This window comes from Linepithema humile, chromosome 5 (assembly GCF_040581485.1).
Source record: "Linepithema humile isolate Giens D197 chromosome 5, Lhum_UNIL_v1.0, whole genome shotgun sequence".
NCBI classification, from domain to species: Eukaryota; Metazoa; Arthropoda; class Insecta; order Hymenoptera; family Formicidae; genus Linepithema; species Linepithema humile.
In genome coordinates, this window is record NC_090132.1 from 27,899,583 (window position 1) to 27,924,433 (window position 24,851).

At 44.4% G+C, this 24,851-nt stretch overlaps 2 protein-coding genes across 2 annotated transcripts in view; one reads left to right on the plus strand and one right to left on the minus strand.

The window, feature by feature from the left end:
* The window catches only part of Notum (palmitoleoyl-protein carboxylesterase notum), a 454,423-nt gene that overhangs the window by 44,672 nt on the left and 384,900 nt on the right, over window positions 1–24,851 (plus strand). The window lies entirely within an intron of this gene.
* Window positions 50–8,719, minus strand: LOC105678107 (uncharacterized). Its single transcript, XM_012377158.2, has 3 exons — window positions 6,670–8,719; window positions 2,050–2,329; window positions 50–1,196 (listed from the first exon to the last, which is right to left on the minus strand). The coding sequence occupies exons 1-3, from the start codon at window positions 6,806–6,808 to the stop codon at window positions 92–94; spliced, it is 1,524 nt and encodes a 507-aa protein (XP_012232581.1). The 5' UTR covers window positions 6,809–8,719; the 3' UTR covers window positions 50–91.

Genomic DNA, 24,851 nt, shown 5'->3' on the forward strand with positions numbered 1-24,851 from the left:
AATCATGGCAAGGGGAGTTATTATATATTTAAGAAACACAGGAGAGACGTATACTTGAAAGGAGCTTTATTATTTACAACATCACTATGGTCTATGGCAGGGCGTCGAGATCGGCCAAGGCGATCTTCATCCTTGTCTTGAGCTCGTCCGCGTAGCGCAGGGCGGACTCGTCGATCCTAACGTCCTCCATCAGGAGATCGCAATCGAGATGTCGGCTGTCGCACGCCCGGTGATGATGCTTGAGTACATCGTTCGAGTCCAGATGATGAGCCCGTCTGGTGGACGGGTTTAACGTGGTTAGGGCATAGTGATTGTGCACCGTTAGCGCGCGTCTCGTGGAGACGAAGCTTTTCACCGAGTCGCCCTCGGGCGAGATACTGGCCGTTCTCATGGTGTCTAGGTAATCCGGGTATTCGGCCGCGCGACGGAGCTCATTCTCGATCGACCGATCGGTCTGGCTCTTGTTCTGCAGCTCGGGGAAAAAGTAGGCGTTTCGCACGGAGTAGGACGCGAAATCCTTGAAGTTTCTGCCGAGCTTCGCGCGCTCGTCCAGCAGCAGCTCGTGCCAGGTTTTCCGGCGCGTCGGCACGATCGCCTCGTCGATGTCGATCGGCACCACGAACTCCGATCGATGGAGGTTTTCGTAGAAGCAGTGATTATACGGAATAAGTTCCATCCGCCTCTTTGTCCAAATGTCCTCGCTGAAAAATCGCCTCCGGGCCGCCTTTTCATTCGGCAGGTCGCCCGGTAGGTCAAGCGCGAACCACCGCACCACGTTCGATCGTTCGTACAGGCGCAGCACTTTCAATACGTTCTCGTGCACGTTGAAAACGTAGAAGTAGAATAGGTTGGCGCCTAAAATGCGGTGCAGTTCGACGAAGGCTACGAGCTTGCGCGATATATCCTCGTCGAAGTCCAGTCCCTTGATGCACAGGGTGAACTGCCGGCGTCTTTTCCGGCCGGAAGACTCGTCGTCGAGCTCCGAATAGGTCGTTAAACTATGACTAGCATTCTCGTGGCAGGGACTCGAACCCACATAAACCCGAGACGGATGGCGCGGCGTGCCGTCCAACGGCAATTGGCAGTTTATGAGGATACCGGTATAGCTATCCGTCGTGCCGCCCCATTCGTTCAACCAGATCGTCGAGACGAGTGCCTCCACGCTCAACCGTTGTATCCTTCCGTGCTCCCGGTACCTGAAAGGTAATGAGACCAAGACGCTTAATCCACCGTTTCCGATTGAAAGAACACGCTGGTTAACCGCTGAGTATCCTAGCGGAAAACATCTGCACGCATGGTGGAAGACATTTATATCTTCCAACCGTGTAATTTTTTTTTAAACGAATATACTTCGTTTCGCACCGCTGCTAAGATTTGCATTGCATGCCCTTGAAACGCGCCGCGCGAAACAGACAGCTTCTAGGTGAAGTTCCACGTGATAACGAACTTTTAATTTCGCCGAAATTAAACGTACGAGATGAATTAAAAGCGTACTTTCGTCTACATGCTTGTTATTAATGCGCCTGTATATGTCCCGCGTCATAAATTCTCGTTACAAGTTTGCAGCAAACAAACACGCGCTTTTTTACCTCCAACACCGAAGCGGAAAATATGAGTAAACAAGCACGCGAAGCAGTTTTATACCTTAATCGATTCGATGAAAAGTTAAGACCACTAGTTATTTTCGATTATAAAAATATCGAAATTTTGAAAATACTTTGAAGAACTCTCGTTAACAGTTTTAAATTATGACTCGCTAATGAAAAAATAATCTCCAATTTAAAATACATTTTCGTGGCAAATTTTCCAAATTTTAATTAAAAAATAGAAAAAAAAACTTTATATTAAAAACAATGTAAATTTAATTATAAGTTTTTTTGGATCTTTATATCATTAAGAAGATTGATACTGATTTAACGCGCCAGTTTATCATCGTGATTTGTAGAGGGGACACACGATTAGCGCGCGTTTATGAGCGTCTTTCCTTTCTTGATGTTGAGCAAAGATAGACGAGTAACGGGTTGCGTCGCGTTGTGAAAAATGGCTCACCATATAGTGCAGAAGAGCGCGGAGGGCGGTAGGGCTCCTCGTTTAACGCCAATCACTCTGATGCTTGGGTAACTGGCGACTCTGAGATCCAAGTGGGCGCTGTACAGGAAGAGCTGTCCCGGGATTGTCTCGAGCCACTTCGTGCCGGGTGGCTCGTACGCGTTTAACGCCATTCCGCGCGTTCCATTACCGTCGCAGTGCTTGGTGGGCCTATAATCGAGTGCCAATCTTCGGGCCCACGAATAAGCGACGATGCTTCTTGTACCCGGTGGTTCGCCTCCTGAAATAAGCGTGAAAAATGATGCTAAGAAACTTTTTGCATGCAATTGAGAAAATGATCCACGTGGCCGGAAGAATTAATCGAGAGACCCGAAAAAAATAGCGTTAACTTAATTTTTTATCAAGAGTAATATACACACACACACTTTGTACTAGTTTTAACAGAGTCAGCGCGGCGACTATCCTCGTGCACTAACTATCTTTAATTAGTTTTTGAAATGTAATTAGTTCTCGGAGTTTCCGACTTTCATTTCTAATTGATTCAAGTCCTATCTTATCAGATTACAACATTCAAGTTATGTTAAGTCATTGTTTTGCAAAGGCATGCATGTTGCATGTTAAAATATGCAATCTGTGTATGTAGCAACAAAGTATTTTTTGATTAATTGAAACAAGATGTTTTTTAAGAATAGCATATATTTTTTTGCAGAATGCGCTGTTGATATTTTCACAGTTTGTTTCTATAAAATATGTTCCAAATCCACAAATTAACAAAATATTTAAACTTTAATAATTTTTTTTCTTCATTTTTTGATTAATTGAAAGAAGATGTTTTTTAAGAATAGCATATATTTTTCGCAGAATGCACTATTGTGATTTTGTGCGTCTCTATAAAATCAATACCAAATCCGTTAAGCTTCTCATAACTAAACGCTATCGACGTGAAATTCATAAATTTGGATAAAATATTGACGTGGAATTCATAAATTCGGATAAAATATTTAGACGTAACTCGAGATATTGATACTGCGATGTATTTTGTTTCCAAGCGCTTTTTAAGAATATCTGCTACGTTAAATCGATAATAAGGTTTAATATGTAGAGAAAATATTTTACGAAGATAAAAATTTACGGTGGATTAAATACTTTGCAACAAATTATCAGATGCATAATTGAGGAAACAAGATATCAGAAAGACATTCAAGTATCTTTCCATTAAGATAAAGGCAAATGTTTCCCGCTTAGATCAGTGCTATCTTTGTATGTTATAGAACACGGCTGTTATCAAGTTCAATTAAATAAATTTTGCTCATCTTGTCATTTATTATGTTTCGATGCAGGACTTTTCATGAATTCGATTAGGCAAATTTAAAGGCAAATAATATGCACATAGTTTGCGGCACTCTACATAGAGTTGTTCTTGTAGAGTATCCGAGTTAACGAGTTTTAGTCGGCTATGTTTTTCTTATAAGAGCAAGTACCCGCTGTTGATATCAACCTGTACCGCTGACTCTGTCCGCAGCTTATCAAAAGTTTCATGCAATTAGATAATATCGTTCATATTCATCTCGCGATTTCCGCGAGTGCAATATTATATTTGTTTTATTGAACATCAACTTATTGTTCAAGTCGATCGATTCTTGAACTTATCTGCCGTGCAGATCGTGAGTCAACATGAAGACATTGACACTATATGACCGGACGGAAGTGACGCGTCATGCGCTAGACACGAACGTGCCGTACCTACTATGAATACGTATCTATCTTTGTTCAGTTCGCTATATTTATAGCTGAGACGTTCGTCTCGACATTGCGTTCTCGCTTATCTGCGCTGCGCAGATAGTTCTCGTAATTGCGATTCTATATATTCCAGCGAGACGCTTTAACAATACTCACGGGATAGCGAAGAAGGAAAGAGAGAGAGAGAGAGAGAAAGAGAAAGAAAATGAAAATGCGCAGAATTCAATCAGCATGACCGCTAATTAGGTTTTCTAACGTCGAACATACCACTTATTCTGTATTCCGTGAGGAAAACTCATTTCTTCCGTACAGTCACGAAGGCTCGAGTCACGAGCCGCGGCAGAAGCTTCCGAAGCGAGATTTCCATTCTTTTCTACGCGGCATTAGTGCATCTAATAAACGTACGGCTAACGTTTGCAGACGTGTCCGAAGCGCGCTGCGAGCTCTTCAGCAAACGATAATAAATCTATGCCGTTGATAGCTTTAAGGACTCTCGTTACTCTCATTTATAATTATTTCTGCGGCGGGACGGCGGAGAAAAAAACGTCGCGCCGGCGTCTGCGGGCAAATTTATGGCACTATATACGTTTCGTGACTCATCTCGTTTGCAATTACTCGTCTTCGACGTATATGGATCGTGAAGCGTTATTGACGAGACGCCCGGGACTATTTCTCCGACGATCTCGACGCCGGGAGAGCGTAGGTAACGAGACCGGTCCGATCTCACTGAACCATCACGGGTCGTATCTGCGGGATAGATGATGATGCGTCGTGGTGTGTCGTTAAAAGTCGGCGTTTGACCCAACGAGACCGGCCGGCCGGTGGTATTACGTGTTTGCGTGCCGCTAGTATTCTTCGTGACTCCGTGCCCTTTACCCGCCTCTCCCCCGTCCGCTCGTCGCGGCCATGCTTTGCGAGGTTTACGAGAAGGCGAACGCGGCCCCACAAGAGAAGCATTCGTACCACGCTAGAAATACGCTAATGCGCGGCGGCGGCGTTCTCATGGAAATCGCACTGTCAGGGCTCGGAGCGAATCTAGTCGGCTACATAGCTAAGTCAGCATCCGGCAAGTAAATCATCCGGGTTTTCAAAGATTCGTCGTCGAATTGTTCGCGATGAGAAAAATTCCCCGGCGCCTTCAACCAACCGAAAAGAGTTGTGCAAAAACTTGCACAATTTATCTGGCTAAAAATTACTAATCATCAATCCGATATCGTTGCTATTTTACGTGGTTGATTGAAATTAGTTGTAAAAAAATATTTCTAAATTTGTATTCATTATTTATGTTTAGCTTTAAAATATAACTGATTGATTCTCAGTCTACGCGGACTTGGTACGAGCCGAAGAAATTTTACAAGCTCGTCGAGCCGGTATACATGAATATATATGACACGCAGCTCGGTTTGCCGTACGATCGGTTGTCATAATTCCCGCGAAATGTTTGCATGGTAGAAGCGAAGGTGAATTACGCGAAAGCGTACGAGTCGACGGGCGGTCACTCGATGAATCACATCATAAATTACGTCGACTAATGAAGTCGCTACTACCAAAGACCAGCGCCGAGATTTACGTCCTTGGCGAGCTTTATACCAAAGCTTCGGGTTTATTTATAACTTCGCAGCGTGTTTTTTTTTTTTTGCACGTGCACACGCACACCTCGATGCGTTATCTTCGTATCTTTTTAGCTTCTCTCGGGGGAGCATGTACGCACGCTGCGTGCAGAGCTCCGTTGAATTTCTGCAATGCGTAGCGCGGGTTGATCGGTATCGGCCCTTAGAGCGAGTCATTTACGTAGTCATATTCTCTGTTAGCACAAGAAAACGTAGAACCCGTGCAATTACGCGGGATGAACATGCGTTTAAAAAAGTAGGGAACCGCTCTTTATTGTCGGCTCAAGCGGATAGCGATTTAATGCTGAGAAACTATAATATCTGCGCGACCAGGAAATAGCGCGTTCACAGAATAACAAATCGCTCGCGGGTACTTTGAACAAGTCTATTACGTGTGAATCTCCCTTTATACTGTGAACAAATCGCTTCGGTTTACGCGCCAATTAAGCTGTTTTGCGCGAATGCATTGCTTTAACTGTCATTGTTGCTTTCTTTAAACTCTTCTCATGTTTCCGTACATCGCGATTGTATATGCAAAGTGAGATAAAAGATAAAAGTTTCTTGCTTCACGTGATCTGCGTTTTAATTTCAAGTTTTACAGAACTGTAGACCATAAAACTGTCGTATCATAAAATGCTTTTAAGTTTATTCTTGGTCGTGTACTCAACTTCTAATACATCTTTTATGATGCAGACTTGTAAGTTTATTGTTAAGATACTTGAGACAGTATTGCGATCAGTGGAAATTTATTATTTAAGTAAGCTTATTTTCTTATTCATAATAATGTGCAGTAGAGCTACTTTTTTATTTTTTGTAGAATGCTTAACGATGCAGATACACTGTTATTTGTGTTTTAGTTTGAAAAATGAATCTATTAATTACACATTTTCTTTTTTTACAAAAGAGACTCGAGATAAATTTACCGCGATAACGCGTTAAAAGTTATCAGGCACAAAGTGGGGGATACAGATTTTAACGTACTCAATACGATTCAATACAATAGGTTTCAATAGACCGTTGTACAGCAAAACGCTCGAGTTCAAGAGGTTAATCAAGTTTACAAGACGTCATGTTACGCGAAACAAGGTCGACTTCTCTCTTGATTTTATCTCACGACCGATTTGCGCGATTCGCAGCAAAAATCCCGCTAGATGCCGATGCGCGATGTTACCGCCTTCAGGTTGCGGCGGACCGTTCGCCGATAACGAAAGGGCAAAGGTCGCGGCGCTCGCGCCCTCCGCGGAGATGCCGGAGGAGGAAAATTGCTTACCAGGCGTGGGAGGAGGATCGGTCGGTGGATCCGGGAGTCGTGTTGGCGGCGAGTCTAGGAGAGTTAGGACGCACAGCGCGGTGACTAAGACCACGGCGAGTCCCACTCTGCATAATCTCCTCGTGCCCGCGACCGGCATGCTGCTGCTGCTGCTTCTTCTTCTTCTTCTTCTTCTTCGTCTTCTTCTTCTGCCTCCCTATTATTATTTTTACCCGTAGCGGAACTTCTCATTCGTCGCGCGCGTTTGTCACGAGCGCAACGACAGCGACGTATGTACGCGGCAGTTTATTTCGCGAGGCTCCGGCTCTGCAAGCGGCGCTCGCCGATAATACACTCCGACCGCGACTGCATGTTGAGAGCGTAGACGCTGATACGGATCGACGTTGCGCGTCTTATGCGGCTCACTTCATTTCGCATACGATTTTCCCGCAATATAATAGTTTCTTATGCATTTTCCCAAGCGGTTCGTACATTCACAGCCCGTTCATACATTTTCATCTTATTTTCTTCTCCTTTTGCCGTTCTTTCTCTTCTCTCTCTCTCTTTCTCTCTCTGTCTCTCTTTCGCTCGTCGAATGGGTTTTCAATCTCGTTTACTTACGGCGATTCGATTCACGTGAAGATTTAGTCACGATTTGCTCTTTAACGAACTAGTTGCAGATAATTATTCGAACTGCGCTGGCTACTTGGTGGCGCAAACTCTTGCTTCGAATCAGGTTCCCCTCCGGATTGATCTGTCGATTGCTTTCGCCATGCGTCCTTGCGACGCGTCGAAGAAAGAGATCGGCGCCGATCACGGCGTTCCTGGAAGATCCGTACACACAAAATCCGTGCAGTCGCGCTCGTAACTGAAGTGATCGGCGAGATCTTAAACAGTTGCTGCGTCCGCGTGTAGGTTCCGGAGCGAGCGCACGAATCTGTCTCTTCGCTTTGCTTCGCGTAAAAAGCGTCGCGCACGATGGCTCGACCTCCCACGCGACGACGACGCGCTCCCGCTTCTTCCTCGGCTTCGTAGGCAGACGGCGACCATGTATGGTCGTCCTGCAGGACGACCCGCTTTCTCCTGTGTCTCCAAACGATTTTTTTCCTTCGATAATTCAATTATTCCGTCCCGTACCGGTCGATTGATCTTCGAGCGCCGAGTGTTTTTTCTGATCGATTCCTCTTTTTCGCCGCGACTCGCCGAAGCGTGAAAATTTTTGAACGCCCCGCTCAAAGGTTATCGCACCGCGATTACGCTTTGGCTGCGGTGAGAACCGAAGGTTACACGGGTCGTACACTGACGCGATCATTTCGCATTCATTTCCGCCTCGTCCCGTGAGTTTCACGTGCGGAAAGTGGAACGCTCAGTTAGGAATGACAGCGCGCCTCGTTTAATCATCGCGTTCCGCGCGCGGCCGGACTGATTTCGCGGACGTGAGAAATGCTTCGGAATGAAATTCGCCGCCGGCGTCACGGTGTGTTACACCCGGTGTAACCTGCTACCCGGCCGAATCTGAAAGCGCGATCGGAATCTCCCGCCAATTAATTCACGACATCCGTTTTAACTCGTGCCCTCCGCCCGAGCACCGTGGCTTCCCGCGGACTTATCATCTCGTGCACTTGAAAATTGAATTCCCACGGCAGCGAAACACACGGGAGATCGATCTCGGAAACTAGAACAACTCGACTCGCTTACTGTGATCTTGATTCGCACTATCGTATCTCGCTGACTTTCAGTGATCATCGAAGCGCGTGGATTGATCGAAAATGCGTTTCACGACAAGGCACGTTGCACCCGTCGCGGAAGTCTTTAGAAAAAAAAAAATGTTCTTTTATCGTCTCGCGGCGCGGCAGTCGTCGCGAGTGCACGTGGGGCACGTGCGCGCGATCGAATCTCCGTGACTTTTCCTCTTCGCGGTTTCTCGCCTGTCGGCGGGATGCAGCACGTGGTCGGCGGATCGACCGACGGGATTGGTGCAACCTGGCCTGCGCGAGAGTCGAGAGCGTACTGCGTTCGAGCGGGAGGTTAACGCGCCACCGGGGCCTCGCACCGAGGCACGACGGCGACTTTGGACCCGTTGCCTTAGCATGCCTCGCCAATGCGCCTTGCCTTACCCCCGTCTCTACTTGCCTTTACCTTGCCTTGCCTCGACCTAGCTCTTCTCGACTTGCTTTGACTTGCCTTTTAGCTTTAGCTTCATCCCGTTCTCTGGTTGGTCGCTTGGTTGGTGGTTGGTCGGTTGTGCTCCTCGTCCGTCCCGACAACATTAGTTGAGTTTACCTTGTCGCAACCTTGTGAATCGCGTCGCGTTTCACGTACTCCTTTTTTTCACGTCTTCTTCGTTCTCCTTTCTCGTCTTTTTGGATTTACGTTTTGTCGCTTCTGTACGCTGCCCTCAGCATCCACTCTGCGCTCGTTTGCGATATTGATTAGTCACTCTAGTTTTTCCTTTCCACAATAATTCGGCTAATAATGGAATCGATATTGTAACAAGTTAATATTATATTATGAAATATTCATTTTTTGACGCAAAGTACATGTTGATGATAAATTAATAATAGTTTATTTTCATATATTGTGTTTTTTTATCCAAAACTTTCAAAAGTTATACTTTTTACGTTTAATATTCGACTGATAAGATATCAATAAGATTTAAAAAATTTTCTTATCATTTTATTTTAATCACATATTATTTTTCTATGATTTATATTGATTAATGTTCGTAGCTGTTATGACATCTAAAAAAGATTTAGCATTAAATGATTTGTAAATATTTAAAGCATGTATTTTTTAAGACACAAGATGCTTTATATTTTCTGTTTTAAAAATATTGACTGCGCAAACCGATGAAAAGGAAGAACGAAGAAGCAAAATATGATTGAGAAGAGAACAAGCTAAACTCAATAATATTATCGAAATAGACGAGAAGCACAACAGACTTTACGTTCTTTGAATTGTTCGCAAAAATGAATTGGTTTCGTATTACAGTGAAACTTTTTCTAAATATTGATAATTTCAATTTTTATATATTTTTGAAGAAATGGATTGAAAATTTTCAGGCGTTTGCATTCAAGAAACATGCATTTCCGAAGATCAATATAATTCCTGCGATAATATTGTTAGTTTTTACGCGAATGACGTTTATTTCCATGGGACTGGTTACGGCGATAACTGTTCAACTTTACAACGACGTCGGTCGAGATACATTGTAAATTCGCCACACGCTTTTATCAACTACATATGTTTTCTGGAGATATATATACTGATTTCTTTGGCCATCGTAATGTCGTTATCCTGCGGAAGCCATATCCTCGGTGGCAATAAAACGCCTTTCCTGCATTGTCCTCTCCTTCTGCCGGCTTTATGCTCTCGCAGACGACTTTATCTCTACACACTGCCCGACCTTTCCTTGCATCCCACTATTTTCATCCGTTCACCCGCGCGCGCTGCTTTCCGCCTCTGCTCTCTCCCGCTTCTCTTGTGCGGATTCTCTCACGTTCATCCCTCTTCATCCTCGTTTTCCCTTTTCTTTCGTTTATCTCGACCACCGTGAAGCGTGAGCTACTTGCTGCTGTCAAAGTGAATCGCGTGCTGAACGATGTCGACTATGAACGTAATATAAGAGCACGTAGTGAGATTACATTTAAATTATCCTGACACGGCTGTCGCTACCGAGCCATCCGTACGGCGAACTTTTTGCGAAAATTACAATAAACGCGGTTTTGTTGGCGGTGCGTGCCGCGTGGAATGACAGAAGAAACACCGCGCACCGGTATCTCGACGAAAGAATGCGAATGGTCGCTCTTTTATTTTTCGCCTCTGCATCATGATTCGTGTGCCGCGTGAATTTCCACGAACGGCGCGCACAGATCGTCTCTTGCGATGACGGTCTCGTGAAGCCGCGCGGCAGTAATGTGTATTAAGAAACAAATTTATTACCTACGGTTATACAAGCGGGCAGTAGGTGAGGTCGGCCGGGGTCGTACGGGCGCCGGCATCGGACCTGGTTTAATGGATCTTATAAAACAGAATCGGCATGTTAATAACATGGAATGACCGGGTGAAAAAGAAGGTGCAAATAAGGCACGAGGATACGGCACTACGTTTCTCTCGGCGCGCGCGCACCTTCCGAGAATGTCATCGAGTAGAAGAAGAAGAAGAACGGGCGCAGTACACCTTGCGCAATGATACAAACAGCAATCGTTCCAAACTTATTATCGCCGGTAAGAAACTCATAAATGCTTATGACTTGCTTGCCGGTTTTTGCCGTGGTTTCCGTACGATCCAGTTAAAGCGACATTTCGCCGGATTGACTCGGCAACCAGCTGGAGATAAACTCCAGCATGGAGTAGTAGCCGGTGGAGTAGCCTGCTGCATCTCGGTTGCGCGCGCGGGACGGAGATGGAAAGAACAATAAGAAGAAGAGAGGAACGGAGTGATAGGCAGGGCGAGGGTACAAAGAAGAGGTGGAGGAGCCTGGGGAGTCCCTTCAACGTCATTTGTAATACCGGATGGCCTAATGATGCGACTGGTCGTGACAGGACGGGAATAAGAGTGGAAGCGTGCGAGAGCACGGCGTAGATTCACCGTGGATCTCCCTTCTTCGCGCAGTCAGCGCGTATACGAAAGGGGGTATATAGAGCGGGCAGAAGAGGAGGCGGTCGTATACATCCACGTGTCTCGGTCACTCGGCTGTTAAGGACGCGCAGAAAGCCTCGGGAACGTATTCCACCCGGCTCGTGATGCGCGACGGCGATTTGCTCCGCCGTGGCTGTAGATCATGGCAATGGGGGATCTATCTATCCGCCGTGCGCGCACCACCACACACACACACACACAACCATCGTAATATACGGGCGCGCGCTTTTTGCGAGCGGCGAGCGGGGAAAAGTGCGCGCGCGCGTTGAAATTAATCTCCCACCGGCTGCCTCCGCGAGGAGCCCCTGATAATTTACTTGGCGGAGGAGGCGATTACGCTTATTGCGTGCCTCGAATCTGGCGACACGCGCGCGACCGGCAAAAAGTTGATCGCTCGCTGGAAAGGGTTTCGACAACCATTCGTCCGCGCGGTTTTTCACTTAACGTAATGCGAAGTTGTGTGTACTCTGCGTCATCGTCCGCCAAATGGAATTTCAACGGCGAGTTCTTTGGCGAGCCCAGTGGAATCAAATTCTAATCAGACGAACCAGTAGCCAAGTCTGTTTATCCTGCGATTATTTCCCCAAAGGGGTCAGTTTCCCATTAAACTAATTTCGTATCAGTTTCCCGGGAAACTAGTTTGGAATTGATTAATTTCCTAAGGATGCACGCGCGAACTGAGTGTAAGAAAAATTTAGGAAATTTTAGAGTCACGATAAGAAGAAGAGTAAAAATTTATATTATCCCACAATTTGTCTTGAAAGCTTAGAAAATTAGTATAAATATTGAGAGTGAAATAAAGTATAAAGAAATGTATATACGATAATTACATGTGCTTAATGAAGGTAAAGAGATAATTATGTGCTTGAGACATTAGAGCATTATCTTTTTATTAGACGATGGACATTCTGCGTGCAGTTATCAGAAACGCACCGTGAATATATATGTATTTACCGTGAAGATGCGATGCAAAAAACGCACGCCGTATGCGCTCAAAGCGAGATCTACGCTGCGCGCGATGATTCCCCCGCAAATCGTGACGATCTCTGACGCGACGCACTTTTCTTCACTGCACTGTGGGCACGACAGTGCACTTCGAAGCATAGCGTAGCTAATGATGCAGAACGCGCAGCACTTTTCTTGCGGCCGACTAAGTAGCGGGATTCGAAAAATCGGCAACCCGCCGTAAGTTACGTCCGCACGGTTGTCATCTCGATTTTAAGAAGTCCATGTAAACGCGCCATAAATTATACGCTGAAAATGATTTAAACGAAACTCGGTTTTATTAGCTTTATTTAATGAAACGGGTGTCGCAGAATTATTGGTTCTTCGTGCGCATCGCGCTGATTTATTATTCGTCTGATAATATAGTACCTGTATATGGCTGGTATATGGGACTGGATGGTGAATCAGTTAGAAACTTATGAGCGGCGAGAGCCTTCAAACATAACGTTTCTTGCCGGAAAGATGTACTCGAGCTGCTCGAAACAAAGTGAGTTAGTGAACTAGTTTTCAGACCGTTCGAAGAAAATAATTTATTAATTTATAAACGCGTTTTGATTCACCCGTTACTTTACGCTCTTAAATCAACGATATCGCTTCGATTATATTGCATCTTAAATGGAAATATTTATTCGCATCGATGCACCGAGCGAGATAAACTATGCATAAATCAGTTTACTTCATCTAGCAAGAAGAGAGCTCTTCAGACAGCGGCCTCGGAATTTTCTTGTGTTCTTTTTGCTTGTATACATCGTATTTAGACACCTACAGATCGATTCGCCGTGTGAAACTTCGGCGTATGGTATTTACTTCTGTTCTGGTCGGTCAGTTCTGCTGGCGCAAACATAGTTATTGAGGCCGAGCGATTGGAGCTTCGCGATACGATATCGATCATGACTCGAGTGTTCTTTTCTTCGATCGACAATCAACAACATCGTTCTGCGACGCGTTGAAGCAATCAGGAGAATTGGACCGGCGGATGAAACTGTGCACTGCTTGAGCTGAACGCTATGGTTAGTGAGATTAATCAGCAGCGTAGGTTTAGATTTATCTCGGATTATAACGGCCAGGCGTGCCGATTAACGTTGTTATTCGTGTCGATTGTGTACCTTTCGCACACATTGTGAATGACGTACAGTGAGATTCTTCGTGGCACGTTTCTTGAAAATCTCGAAGCATTTTTAAACTGCGCACTGCTAGTATGTACAAAATTACATGGCAAATTTTATAAAAAATTGTTCTTTAAATTCCTACGTATTTTAAAATATAAAAGATTACACGGCAAATTTTGGCTTCATTTTACAAAATAATTATTTCAAATGAAATTAAAGATTGTATCGTGCCGATTTTAATTTATTGTTCTTGCCGTATTTCAGTTTCGCAATTGACGTGCAAATATAACATATCGCTTTCGATATCGCTATCGATAATGTTATCACCTTCGTGTCATCGAATGAACGAAGAAACGGAAGAAAATAGGAAATGAGATTTCTGCAATTTCCACGCGGCGGCGGGCTTACCGCGCGCGGGGTATCGCGCGCTGGTCTTTCCGGCGTACGAGCCGAGTTCCAGTGCTAATTAAGTAGTTGAAGGTCGGAGTAGAATACCTGCAATTATACGGGATTATATCCCGATAATCCCGTGTACGCTTCCTGCTTTGCCGCCGGAACGCGCAAAACGGCCGGTTCGTACGTGACACGACTTACACCTCGCGAATTACGAGCGACGCGCTCGGAGACGCCACTCTCCCGTGTCGTTATGCCTCCGCGCCGTGGGGCTTCCAATCGACGGATTTATGCATCGGTAATTACTTTCCTATCCGGCGAGCTAATGGGTATAGGCAAAGCCGGGGGAACTGATCGTTTCCTAGTTGAGAGACCTTGAGACAGCGGCGGCGGCTACTCACTGCCGATCTTCGTCCTATGTTGTAGGTTGCTACGTTGGTAGCAAGCATCGGACCGCCCATCGCGAGCACATCGTGCCCGATAAAATGGTCGGTGCACCTGATAATCTCCGCCGCGATTAATCGACGGAGATACCCGCTGATTTTTTTTCCAAAAGAATGCGCGATACTCGCCGCTACTTTGATGAGCTTGGAATTTTATCGGCGTTACTTTTGATTATTAGAATAGTAAAAATTCGTTCAATGAAAGTACACTTTATATAAAAAAAAAAAATTCTGTTCAATAATAACAGATGGTAATTTCGATAAAAGATTTTATCTTGCGCTACGTAGTCTAATTTACTGCTTTGAATTGTGTAATGGTCAAATCATTACAAGAACAATTCGACCATTGTTTTCGTTCGAGCTGTATAAATTGTCTGAAACTTGAAGCATAAATACTCTCTGAATTGTTCGAACAATTTGCTCATACAATTTATTCAAATCCTTCGCCTGAGCCCTGCTTTGATTTTTCACACATATTATGATGTTATTTAAAAATGTTTTTCTTTATTTAGAAAAGCAAATAGTCGATAGTATTTTTACTTTTTAATATATAAAAATATTGACATGATGCATGCTGACGGTATTTTTTTTTATTTAAAATAATTCTTTATTGCGAAAAAAATTGTACCGATAAATTCAGCATGGAAACATTTATTTTGGAATTATTATGGTCGTCTTAAGTTATGTAGTACAAAATGCCGCCGGGCATCATAAGTTGATGAATTTTTTCCGGATCTCGCGGTAATCTTTATTTACCGATTTACCGACTTACCAATAGTATCGTAATATAGGTATTCGAGAAGAGGCCGGTTTTCACGAGTCAAAGCCCGAGACGTGGTTCCCGATATAGTCCCGGTTGCAATCGCAGCCTCCGAAGATGTTCAGAGGCGAATATTCTACTTTTCGTTTGCGAATATCCCACGATTGCATTTTACTTGTAGTGTTTTTTCTCAAGTACTTGAGTGCGCAACAATAATCTTTATATTTCTGCTTCTGCAGAATGCCAGTTCTCGAAGATGCCGATAACGCGATATCTAAAGTTTTGACGCAGTTAAAACCTTCGACATTCGATGTAATATACGATATCTTGCGATTTATATTTTTACTTTGATACCGGAATCTTAAATTCTTTCCCCGGTTAGTATCTTATTTGTCGCCGTTGCGCGTATAATTTATTTTGAATTCCAGTCTCTGGAAATAGTGTTGCAGATTGCTGTGCTCGATTTGATTCCTGTTCGAAAATTCTTGGTTTACTATTTTCTTGTCGCACGAGTAATTTTACAAGTAATCTTTTTGTAAACGTTTATTTATCTTTTAGTTTAATGACTGGATAATTCAAGTTACTCTTAATTACATATTTGCAATTTTATTTTTCAATAAGCATTTTTCTTTGCGTATTTTCTCACGCTAGAGATTTAATATCTCACAAATGACATGCGTTGCTTTTTCAATCTTCAGAAAATGCCGGCACATGTATCTCTAGCCGACGTCATTATGAGATAATCGCTAAAAGATTCTTCGTGCTCTTCTCACAGTTCGATTCTAGCTACCGCGAACATTCGGATGATGGAGGTGGAAACCCATAAGGAAGGTACGATGGGAAACGGTTCCTCGATCCTTCGTCGAGTCACGATCTCTCTGTATGGACGCCTCCTCCTCGGTCTGCCGTTTCGTGTTGTTTACATTCGGTTTATGCTTGGGAAAACTTCACCCTTTTGCGCTTAGTGAAAAGAAAAGCTCAATAGTTCCCTAAAACTTTCTTTCTGTTTACAATCGTCAGGTAAGCGGTTGGGTTTTCCGGCTCCGAATCGCCGTGGTCGAGCAATCTTTCTCCTCAATCTTCCTGATTACACGCGCGAAATGGAACTGGCGCATAAAAAGGCGCCTTTAATAACAGAAGTCGGACGTAGTCGCTTCCGCGTTTATCGCTCTTGCTTCTCTCGTCGTGGACGTCGACGCGTCGAGCTCCGGAGATGGAATAGAACGCGAGGTAATTAAATGGACTGGCCGTCCGGTCGCGAGGGTCCATCGTTCTTGTGCGCGCGTATTCCATTAACCGAGAGGAGAGCTCGTAAGTCTTGCTGGCGGGCCTGTGAATCGCGCAGCGCGAATGCATACACGCGCGCCTGCTCGCGTTAGCGCAAGAGTAAAGAATGGATGGCATGGACAACCAAGAGAGAGAGAAAGAGAGAGAGAGAGAGAGAGAGAGAGAGAGAGAGAGAGAGAGAGAGAGAGAGAGAGAGAGAGAGAGAAAGGTTAGGCAAGAAATTTAAGAGAATTCTTTACCGAGATGCGCACGCCATGAAACGAGGCGTTACACGCGTGGGAGAGTCATGAAAGAACAATGCCTGCAGTGCTTGTTCAAGTATGAACAACCGGTATGAAACGGCGTCAAGCATCACCGATCCGCGTGTTACCAAGCGACGAATAGATTCTCCTTTTGTAAGCTATGTATCATCCGCGTGTCTGATGTTTCTTTATTAAATATACACGAATTTGTCACTCGACGTGTTCTTTGGAAGAATGATTTAACGTTAATTCAATTTTCCTTTTTCACTGTATGCTTTTCAGCTAGGACATTTTTGTTTATTTTTATACAGTTGCATTGTTTTTCAATAATAAATATTTGATAGAAAAATGTTAGGGTAATTTGTTTATATGCTTGATTTAAAACATGTTATGCAGCAAACGGGTTAAAAATATAATCTAGTTCTAATCAAATGATAGCTTTCGCCACTATTCGTCTAAAATGTCACATTTATCAATTTTGACGTCGCATTTATCGAGTAAATGCATACCTATCTCAACTAGTTTGTTTCTCACGCAGCGTTAAATGCAGCGTTATCTTGCGTCATTGATAATGTATTTCCCGGCCCGTAATTACCGGCGTCCTCCGCGGCGGAATCAATTAGCAACAATCATCCTCGTTTCTCTCGCCGCGTCTGAGAGACTCGGACCATGCGAACACAATAAAATTCAATTGCTTCATAAGCATTCAATAACCATTAAATACCGTAAACTTACAATAATGAGCGTCTCGGGCAACAATACGTTACATTGCAACGAACTTAAGCGCGCTCGCAACGCCGGAAAGATGGAACAATAGAAGATTCGCGTAGAAACGCGAATGACAGAGAAATGTTAAAGGAAGTCGTTACACCGCGACAGCTGTGCAGAATTTCTCACCTGTTCATATTGCCGTAAAATCCGCTTTTGCGTAGGAAACGCGATTAAACTTGTTTAAACTTGTTGTACAAGCGTGACGGGAGCGGTAGACAAAAAAAAGACGCAGCCGGTTTCGATACACGCGGATCGATCGGCACACGAGGTGAATCGATCAAGGGTATTTCATCCGGCATTACTAAAGCGATCTAAGATACCGCGGTAGAGACTCGCCGCCGTGCGCTGCACGATTCGCGAAGCCGCGATTCACGCTTGCCCTCGTTCCTTCGATCGATCTCTCTCGACGCAACGGTATTCCTCCCCCCCCCCTCCCCCCTTTCGGCGTCCCTTAATAGATCGCAACCCCTCGATCCGCCGTTATTCGCGAGCGCACCCAGCGCGAGCGTTCCTCCGCCGGAATCGTGCGGCGCGGCCGCGCGACGGTAATGGCGATCGTATAAAACCGTGAATGGGAAATCGTGACGCGGCTCCGGGCGATTTTGTTGCGGCCGTTAATTCGCCGCAAGGCGCGGACGCTTAATAGATATTCCTGCCCGGTGCTATGAGGATTATTCGTGTTACTCTATTTTTCCTGACGTTTATGCAACGGGTTCTTGCACGCCGGAACAAAAGTTCTCTCTTCTCCCGCCGGGTCGGCGCGAGGCAGTAACTCGCGTCGTTAGTATCTCCGAGAGGAGAGATCGTGCCGCGATGCGCGGGCACTGCCGTCAGTGCGGCGAAGGAAGGAGCACTCTTTGTATAATCGTTGCGCTTCGGGACGAAGAAGAAGTATATCCCGTTCCGTCGATTGCCGCCGCTACAAAGGCCGGAGCGAGAAGGGGAGGGCGTCGGAAGGACCGCGGCGAAAGAAGCGTAGAAATCGAAACCGAGCGAGGCAAAACCGCTGCGGCGAAGCGGTTGCAAACTACAACAGTGGCTGCGATAGTATGAAAGCGAGCGAGCGAAAGAGAGTCAGCGCGCGCGCGCGAGAGAGAGAGAGAGAGACAGAGAGAAGAAAGGGGGGAAGGGAGAGAGAGAAGGAGAGCAAGAGTGGACGGTCCGCGTACGGTGGCTTTAATGCATGTAAAACGCGAAGAGTGCGCCGGCGAACGCGCGGCACTACCCTAGAAGTAACAAAACCGCTAAATTATCGGCTTGTCCCGCTTCTACGTAGCCGAGCCCGGTCGACTGCAACCGCGAGCGGGCGAGTCTAGAGATACCTCGTCAGTATTCGAGGGAATATGATGGCATGAGTGAAGCTGATGTATCTAAAGGATTCAGCGTGATAGACGTGAGTCATAATACGCCGAGTCCGTGTACCCGTTGATCAAACTATTTTTTTCCTCCCGTCTCGTTCGCTATGATGAAGGTGCAGGCGGCGATACATTCGCGGTACGTGGTATGTAATTATGCACGCCGTGTGACGTCTTCCAGAGTCAGAATTTAGAATTCCCGCGCGCCGTTCCTTTGTTCTTGCCATTCTGGAATACATTAGATCGCACGAAGATATTCCATCCCCGTCGTCCTAGCGTTTATTATCGTCGTTAGATTCCCCGACGCTGAAATTTGTTTTCCGTTTGTATATTTACATCATCTTTGCGCTCCGCTGGCAAATAAAAGATTGCCGTCTCGCGTCTCGTTGAATGCACCATCGCGATAACACCTAGAGAAGAAACACAAGTAGTACGCCAATTCTATGATGGCACTTGCGGAGAATCGTGACGGTTCTCGCGTGATGCTCTCTGCAGTCACGACTTATTCCCCCAGTCACATCGAAACGTGACTTCTTGATCGAGATGATGCAAGATCCTAGATCACGAATTACAGAAATCCTGCATTCTCGGTATCAAGCGATATTCTCTTTCTGCGATTGTGTGTGTGTGTTTCTTACAATTAGTTTATTTCAAAACATTTTTTTGCCATTCATTGACATAGAATTATATATTTTAAATAATTCTTAGCAATTGATACAAATTAGACTGAAAAATTTACTTAAGTGTGTCTTAAATCTTAACTTAAATCAATAAATTTATATACTCCGAAAAATTTAACGTCTTCCGATTTTAATTAGTGTTAGAATTATTGTGTCAAAGGTGATAATTTGTTTCTATATTTTTCATCTATTTGAGATTTCAAGCTCCAAGATTTTCAGATCTTGCCTCAAGGTTCCCGCAATTGAGAATCAATCAGAGAAACGCGGGCAATAAATTTGCATATCCTACGGGTTCAGGGGAGGACGAGGTGAGCCACAAGGGCCAGGATAAGGCGTTAATAACAAACGGAGATCCACCGTCGAGAAGTAATTTCGCGCCTTGACGTGTATCGAAGGGCAGCGACTGATGGAGTACACGGCGATGCTCGATTAATTGGAGGATAACCTCCTTCCTTGGCGGTTAGTGTCATTTGCATGAGACTGTTTTGTATGTGGTGCTCGCTCGGGTTCCTTTCGATACGCGATGTAGAGCCAAGCTTAAGGATATGAGGAGAGAGATAGAGATAGAGAGAGAGAGAGAGAGTGAGAGGAAGGGAAGGGAAGGAGGATGCAGAAAAGGCGACGGTGAAAAGCGAGAAAAACACAACGGATGCCAGGCTGGAGAATGAGAGAGGAACGAAACGAGCCTATTAAAGTACAGAGTTCATGTACGCCTCGAGCACCAGGATGTCGGGACGTCACCTGTGGACACGTTTATACGGCCTTCTCTCGCCGGGCTAATAATATATGTAACTTTGCTCGCGGACTCTTTATAGTCGGCATCGCGATCGGGGAATAGTCTCCCGCTCGACTTAACGCTTGTCGAGTCTCAGGCAATATGTGGACAACGACCGCGGGCGAAAATTGTTTTTACTTTTGCGCCGTGTGCACGTCGATCTTTTTTCCAACTGTCGGAACAGTTGTAGAAAACAGGTGCCTCTTGACGGGCGTCGAAAGTAAATTCACGGGGTTGCTCTTTTCAAAAAATATTAAACATCTGCACAATGAATTTATTATACTTTCTTAGTTGTAATAATGAATGATAATAAATTTTTACAGTTGCAATCTGGAACTGGCGGAAAGCAAATAAAAATTTTTGCAGAAAGAAATTCCGAACCAATTCTCTTGAAAATTACTTGATTATTCGAATTATTCGAGATAATTCGAGAAGCAGAATTTCTCGCGGATGCAATTTATGAGATAACTACGGCATGTAACGCGTAGAAATGTGTGAAAACTTTTACTGCTCATCCCAATAGTAAATCATGCACCATGTGGATGTAGTCGAGTCCGATATGGTCGAGTGCAATCTAAAATTATATATCTGTTGCGAGGATAGCTATGTCGCTTCCGAGACGGTTCGTCTGATTTAAAGGTGGATTCTCGATAATTATCGTCTGGCGACGCTCCCGTCTCGCCTCGTGGCCCGAAAAGATTCACGGGTTGCAACGCACCTTAGATTATCTGCACGCGCGGAGTCACTCGTGGTAGCCCTCGGCGCTAATTAAGCGCGAGGCCTATTAGCGTTCCAAGGCATGACGCGTTACGCGTGCGATATGCAACTTTGTTGTCCGGCTGCATCGTCAGCGTCCGGTGCTTATCGAGTCTGACCAGAAAATCGATGCCTCGAAGCGATGATCGTTTTTATCACTCTTGTCCGACCGATCTATTGCTGCGCGGATCATAAGACTGATGCGTTCATATATCATCGTCATGAAACGCATGTTTTGAGCCTTCCCAGGAAAGTACACACCATATGGTGGGGTTAGATTGCTTCGGCAAGATTATCTTTGCGGCATGCGGCGGAGAGATCACAAGTTCATCTGATATTTAAGAAAGGAATCGATGAACAAAATTATACGGACATTTGAATAAAGACACGCGGATTACATTATATTAAAAATTACATTCAATTATAATTAAATATGTTAAATTATTTAATATATTGATAAATTTTGATTTAAGTATAATTGGTCGATGCTAATTTCTTATTAAAATAAGCTGTCATTTTTACGCTAGATTCTTATGTAGCAATGATAATTAAATTAATTAAATTCTTATATAAGCAACGATAAATTAATTTTATATTACATTCTTATAGCATAAGATTTCCAATTAAACGAGCACATTTAATATTAAATACACAGTTTAGATGATTTACAATTATCTTCGTCTTGAATGCAAAGCTGCCACTTTTAATTTGCTTATTTACCGCCCTTTCTGCTAGATTGTATTGTCTAAAGAATATACCGTGTCTCGTTCTCTCGCCAAGTTCACTGTTAATTCATTGAATATCTTGCCGTATTGATCGACGTGCGCGATTGCAGCTAGCTCGCCGCCACGATGATTTGCAGGTAATGCGAAGACAGACGACGATAATTAAATTCATCAAAGAACTCTAAACCATTCTGCTGGAAGACAAGCAATGTGATCGGTAAATAGAAGGTCGATTTTCCAAAAAATGAAAATATTATTCTTTAGGCAATAAATCAATTAATCACGAAGATTGTATCGCAAAGTTAATATTGCAAAATTTTTTGCATACACAAGGCAAATGATCATTATCCTTATAAGTTCATCATTATAGTTAAAGAAAAATGAAAGAACCTGCTGCATCGACTGAGCGACGATATTGATGATACTGGCACATAAGTATTGACGTTCTGTACATATTATTAAGGATCGCTGCTTGATGCATTATTAAGAAAGCCATTAATAATATTTGTATGTTTTAAGTATTCCGGAAAATAGCAGAAGCCATTATGCAGGGGAATACAAATGAGCGGAGAATCATTCTGCATACCGGTCACGCTGGATATTAAAGAGTTGACGGTGGCACCGAGCGGCGCGTTTGGACCGCGCGCGACAAGTCTAGATATATAGAATAGGATGGGAGCGCGGAAAAAGTCTCGCGGCACGCTTATGCGGCTTGTTAAAGGGACCTGTTTATTCGCCGGATACGAGAGATACGAATCAACGAGTCCGTCGCGAATGATTCTCATAATTGACGAACGCTCGCTCGCGTTCTAACGGCGGCGAGGGAGCCTGGAAAAGTCAGTCCGCCGCGCGCGTCGTAACATAAATTCCGCCGATAATGAGATGGGTAAATATCGGTTGCCACGCACGTTTAACCGGAATGCCTTGGAACGGCTCTCGGCCGTTCTCGATGGGAGAGTTATTGAATCCGTCCGGTCGCGCTTAAATCGATACACGATGCGCGATCCTCTCGTTTCTCCTCTCGTGGGGGCCCCTACAGGTCGATCGGCGCCGCTGCACGGAACGATCCGGCCCACGGCCGTGTGCCGTATGCGCGCCGTGCACGCGGGTGTTTCATTACTCAATTAACCGGCGCCCACGCGCCGGTACGCACTTCTCAGTGGGATGACGTGCGTGTCATTCCGCTTGTGCGGGTAAATCGAGCGTACGGCTCGACCGTACACCTCGGTCGGAGGCAATGTTGTTGTTTGCATGATACACAGATATCTCCGGCCAGTGATCACATTGCGTGTGATACAAACCGGAGCTTTAATGAGCGAGTACTCGAGTGCTGATTGGCAGCAGTAAACAAGATGTCGTTGTTATTATTTTATTATTATTCCGTGCTAGTTATAGCTAAGCACGTTTTTACTCGATTTCGATTGCGCATATTTTTTTTATACGTTTTCGTACGGTGGAGATAATACGAAAGCAATTTGCGACTTTACTGTTTTATTAATGTACAAGCAAATTTTGTAGTTTTTTCTTTTTTTTTTTTTTTTTTTTTTTAATTTTACGACATCTTTGTGCATTTTAATATTGTATCATCCGGATGATTGCACGGACAATGTGGAGTGGTTGGTAATTTTCTACGGTTAGGCTGGACGAGAATAATAATAAAGACCGTTAACCTCGCGTATGTCGTATCGTCGTTAAAGCGGCCTCACCGGCATCGTAGGAACTTGACGCGCCGCAGCGGCTTTTTCCTTATCCATATAGTCCGTCCGCGTGACCGCGACAATTTACTCGTCGTTGCTCGTCGGTGCTCCGTGCCCCGTAACGAAAACGGGAACTTGACGAGGCTTAGGATTTTACGATGCTGTTTCCGCTAATTTTAACGAGGAACAGTTAAATGTCTCGAGCGCTAGAGCGCAGACCTGAATGTTAAGGAAGCGCCTCACGGCTTCAAACACGTACACGAGTGCATTGCTCGTTTATGTAGCTCATTGGTATGTTAGACCGACTTTGTTTGCGCAAGTCGACCGTAAGATCTGACTTCGGAAGTGAACTCCTTGAATTTTAATTCTATTCACTAGATATTCCGTTATTTTCGTATTTCTTCATCACTCAGATATTATTATGTTGCGTTTATCGATTCGCAAGTTGCAATTTAATGTCTTTTAGCATCGAGAGAATTAAATGAGAAATTAGAATTCTAAATACGGCAACCTTCTCGCTTTTGATGGTCGAATGTTAACAAGCGACACCGCAATAGACGGTGGAATTTCTAATGAACTTTTTTAAGTACCTTACGAATGATACACACGAGCAGGCAGAAAAATAATGCGAGGAAAGGAGGACGGGTGTCGCAGAGACGAGCGAAGATTATACACGGTCGGCCGCGCGTCCGTTAGCTGACTGTCATAGATGATTACATCAATCCCGTCCGTCAAGGCAGCTGGCAATTGTACGGTACCACGAGGCAAGAAGACAGCGCTAGATGCACTTAGCATTGTTCTCAAATTATAGCCCAAGTGTAATCGTTCGTAGGGGCTCGCGATTTTATTAGCTTCGCCCATTAGAACGTCACGAAAGAATGCATCGTAAAACGAGAGTCACGTGAATCTTTCTATTACAAGACTCTTTTCTTTTTTTTTATTTCTTCTCCAGGTGCGTCTTTAGTAGGATAATTTATACAGAAGATTTACGGTTCTATCAGTTGCGCGGCACGACTTCTCGCGACAGAGTCGATAGAACGAAACAGCACGCAAACTTTTCTACGAGTCTTTCCGCGAGCACGAACCACGATCTATCGGCGGATCGTTTCCTTTGAACGGAACATAATCAATGACAGATTGTTCACCCAGTATGTTTCGTCTAGAATGAGACGGGGAGAAGCGTGGAAGGAGAACGAGTTGGCCAATAGCCGCCGACGGTTTGCTAATGCGTTTCCGATGTACATCCGCTTTGTAATCGATGTGAACCTCGGCCGTTTCAACGAAGGTTTGCACCGTAAAACTGATCACTCTGTTCTCAGGGTTTTGTTCTCTGAAAGACATCTCTAATGATCTAGCTCTCGGAAATATAAATTTTCATACCATCGATTTTATGAAGGGAGAATATATTACCTTTTTCTCTAATATTTTTTTCTATTTTTTTATGCTTTTACGGACACATTTGATTGCTGTCAGTAAGTTTTATTAGATTTTATATTAAGAGTTTCATTGTTCCATAAAATCTAGTGACAATAAAATTTGAGAAGATGAGGTAGGTGTGCGCAAA

Bases quoted from the DNA above. Each gene is read 5' to 3' on its own strand.
- LOC105678107 (XM_012377158.2), bottom strand. From the start codon at position 6,808: ATGCCGGTCGCGGGCACGAGGAGATTATGCAGAGTGGGACTCGCCGTG. The intron at 2,330-6,669 runs GTAAGCAATTTT...CGCTTATTTCAG, and splicing joins CGATCCTCCTCCCACGCCTG to GAGGCGAACCACCGGGTACA. The intron at 1,197-2,049 runs GTGAGCCATTTT...ATTACCTTTCAG, and splicing joins GCGCTCTTCTGCACTATATG to GTACCGGGAGCACGGAAGGA.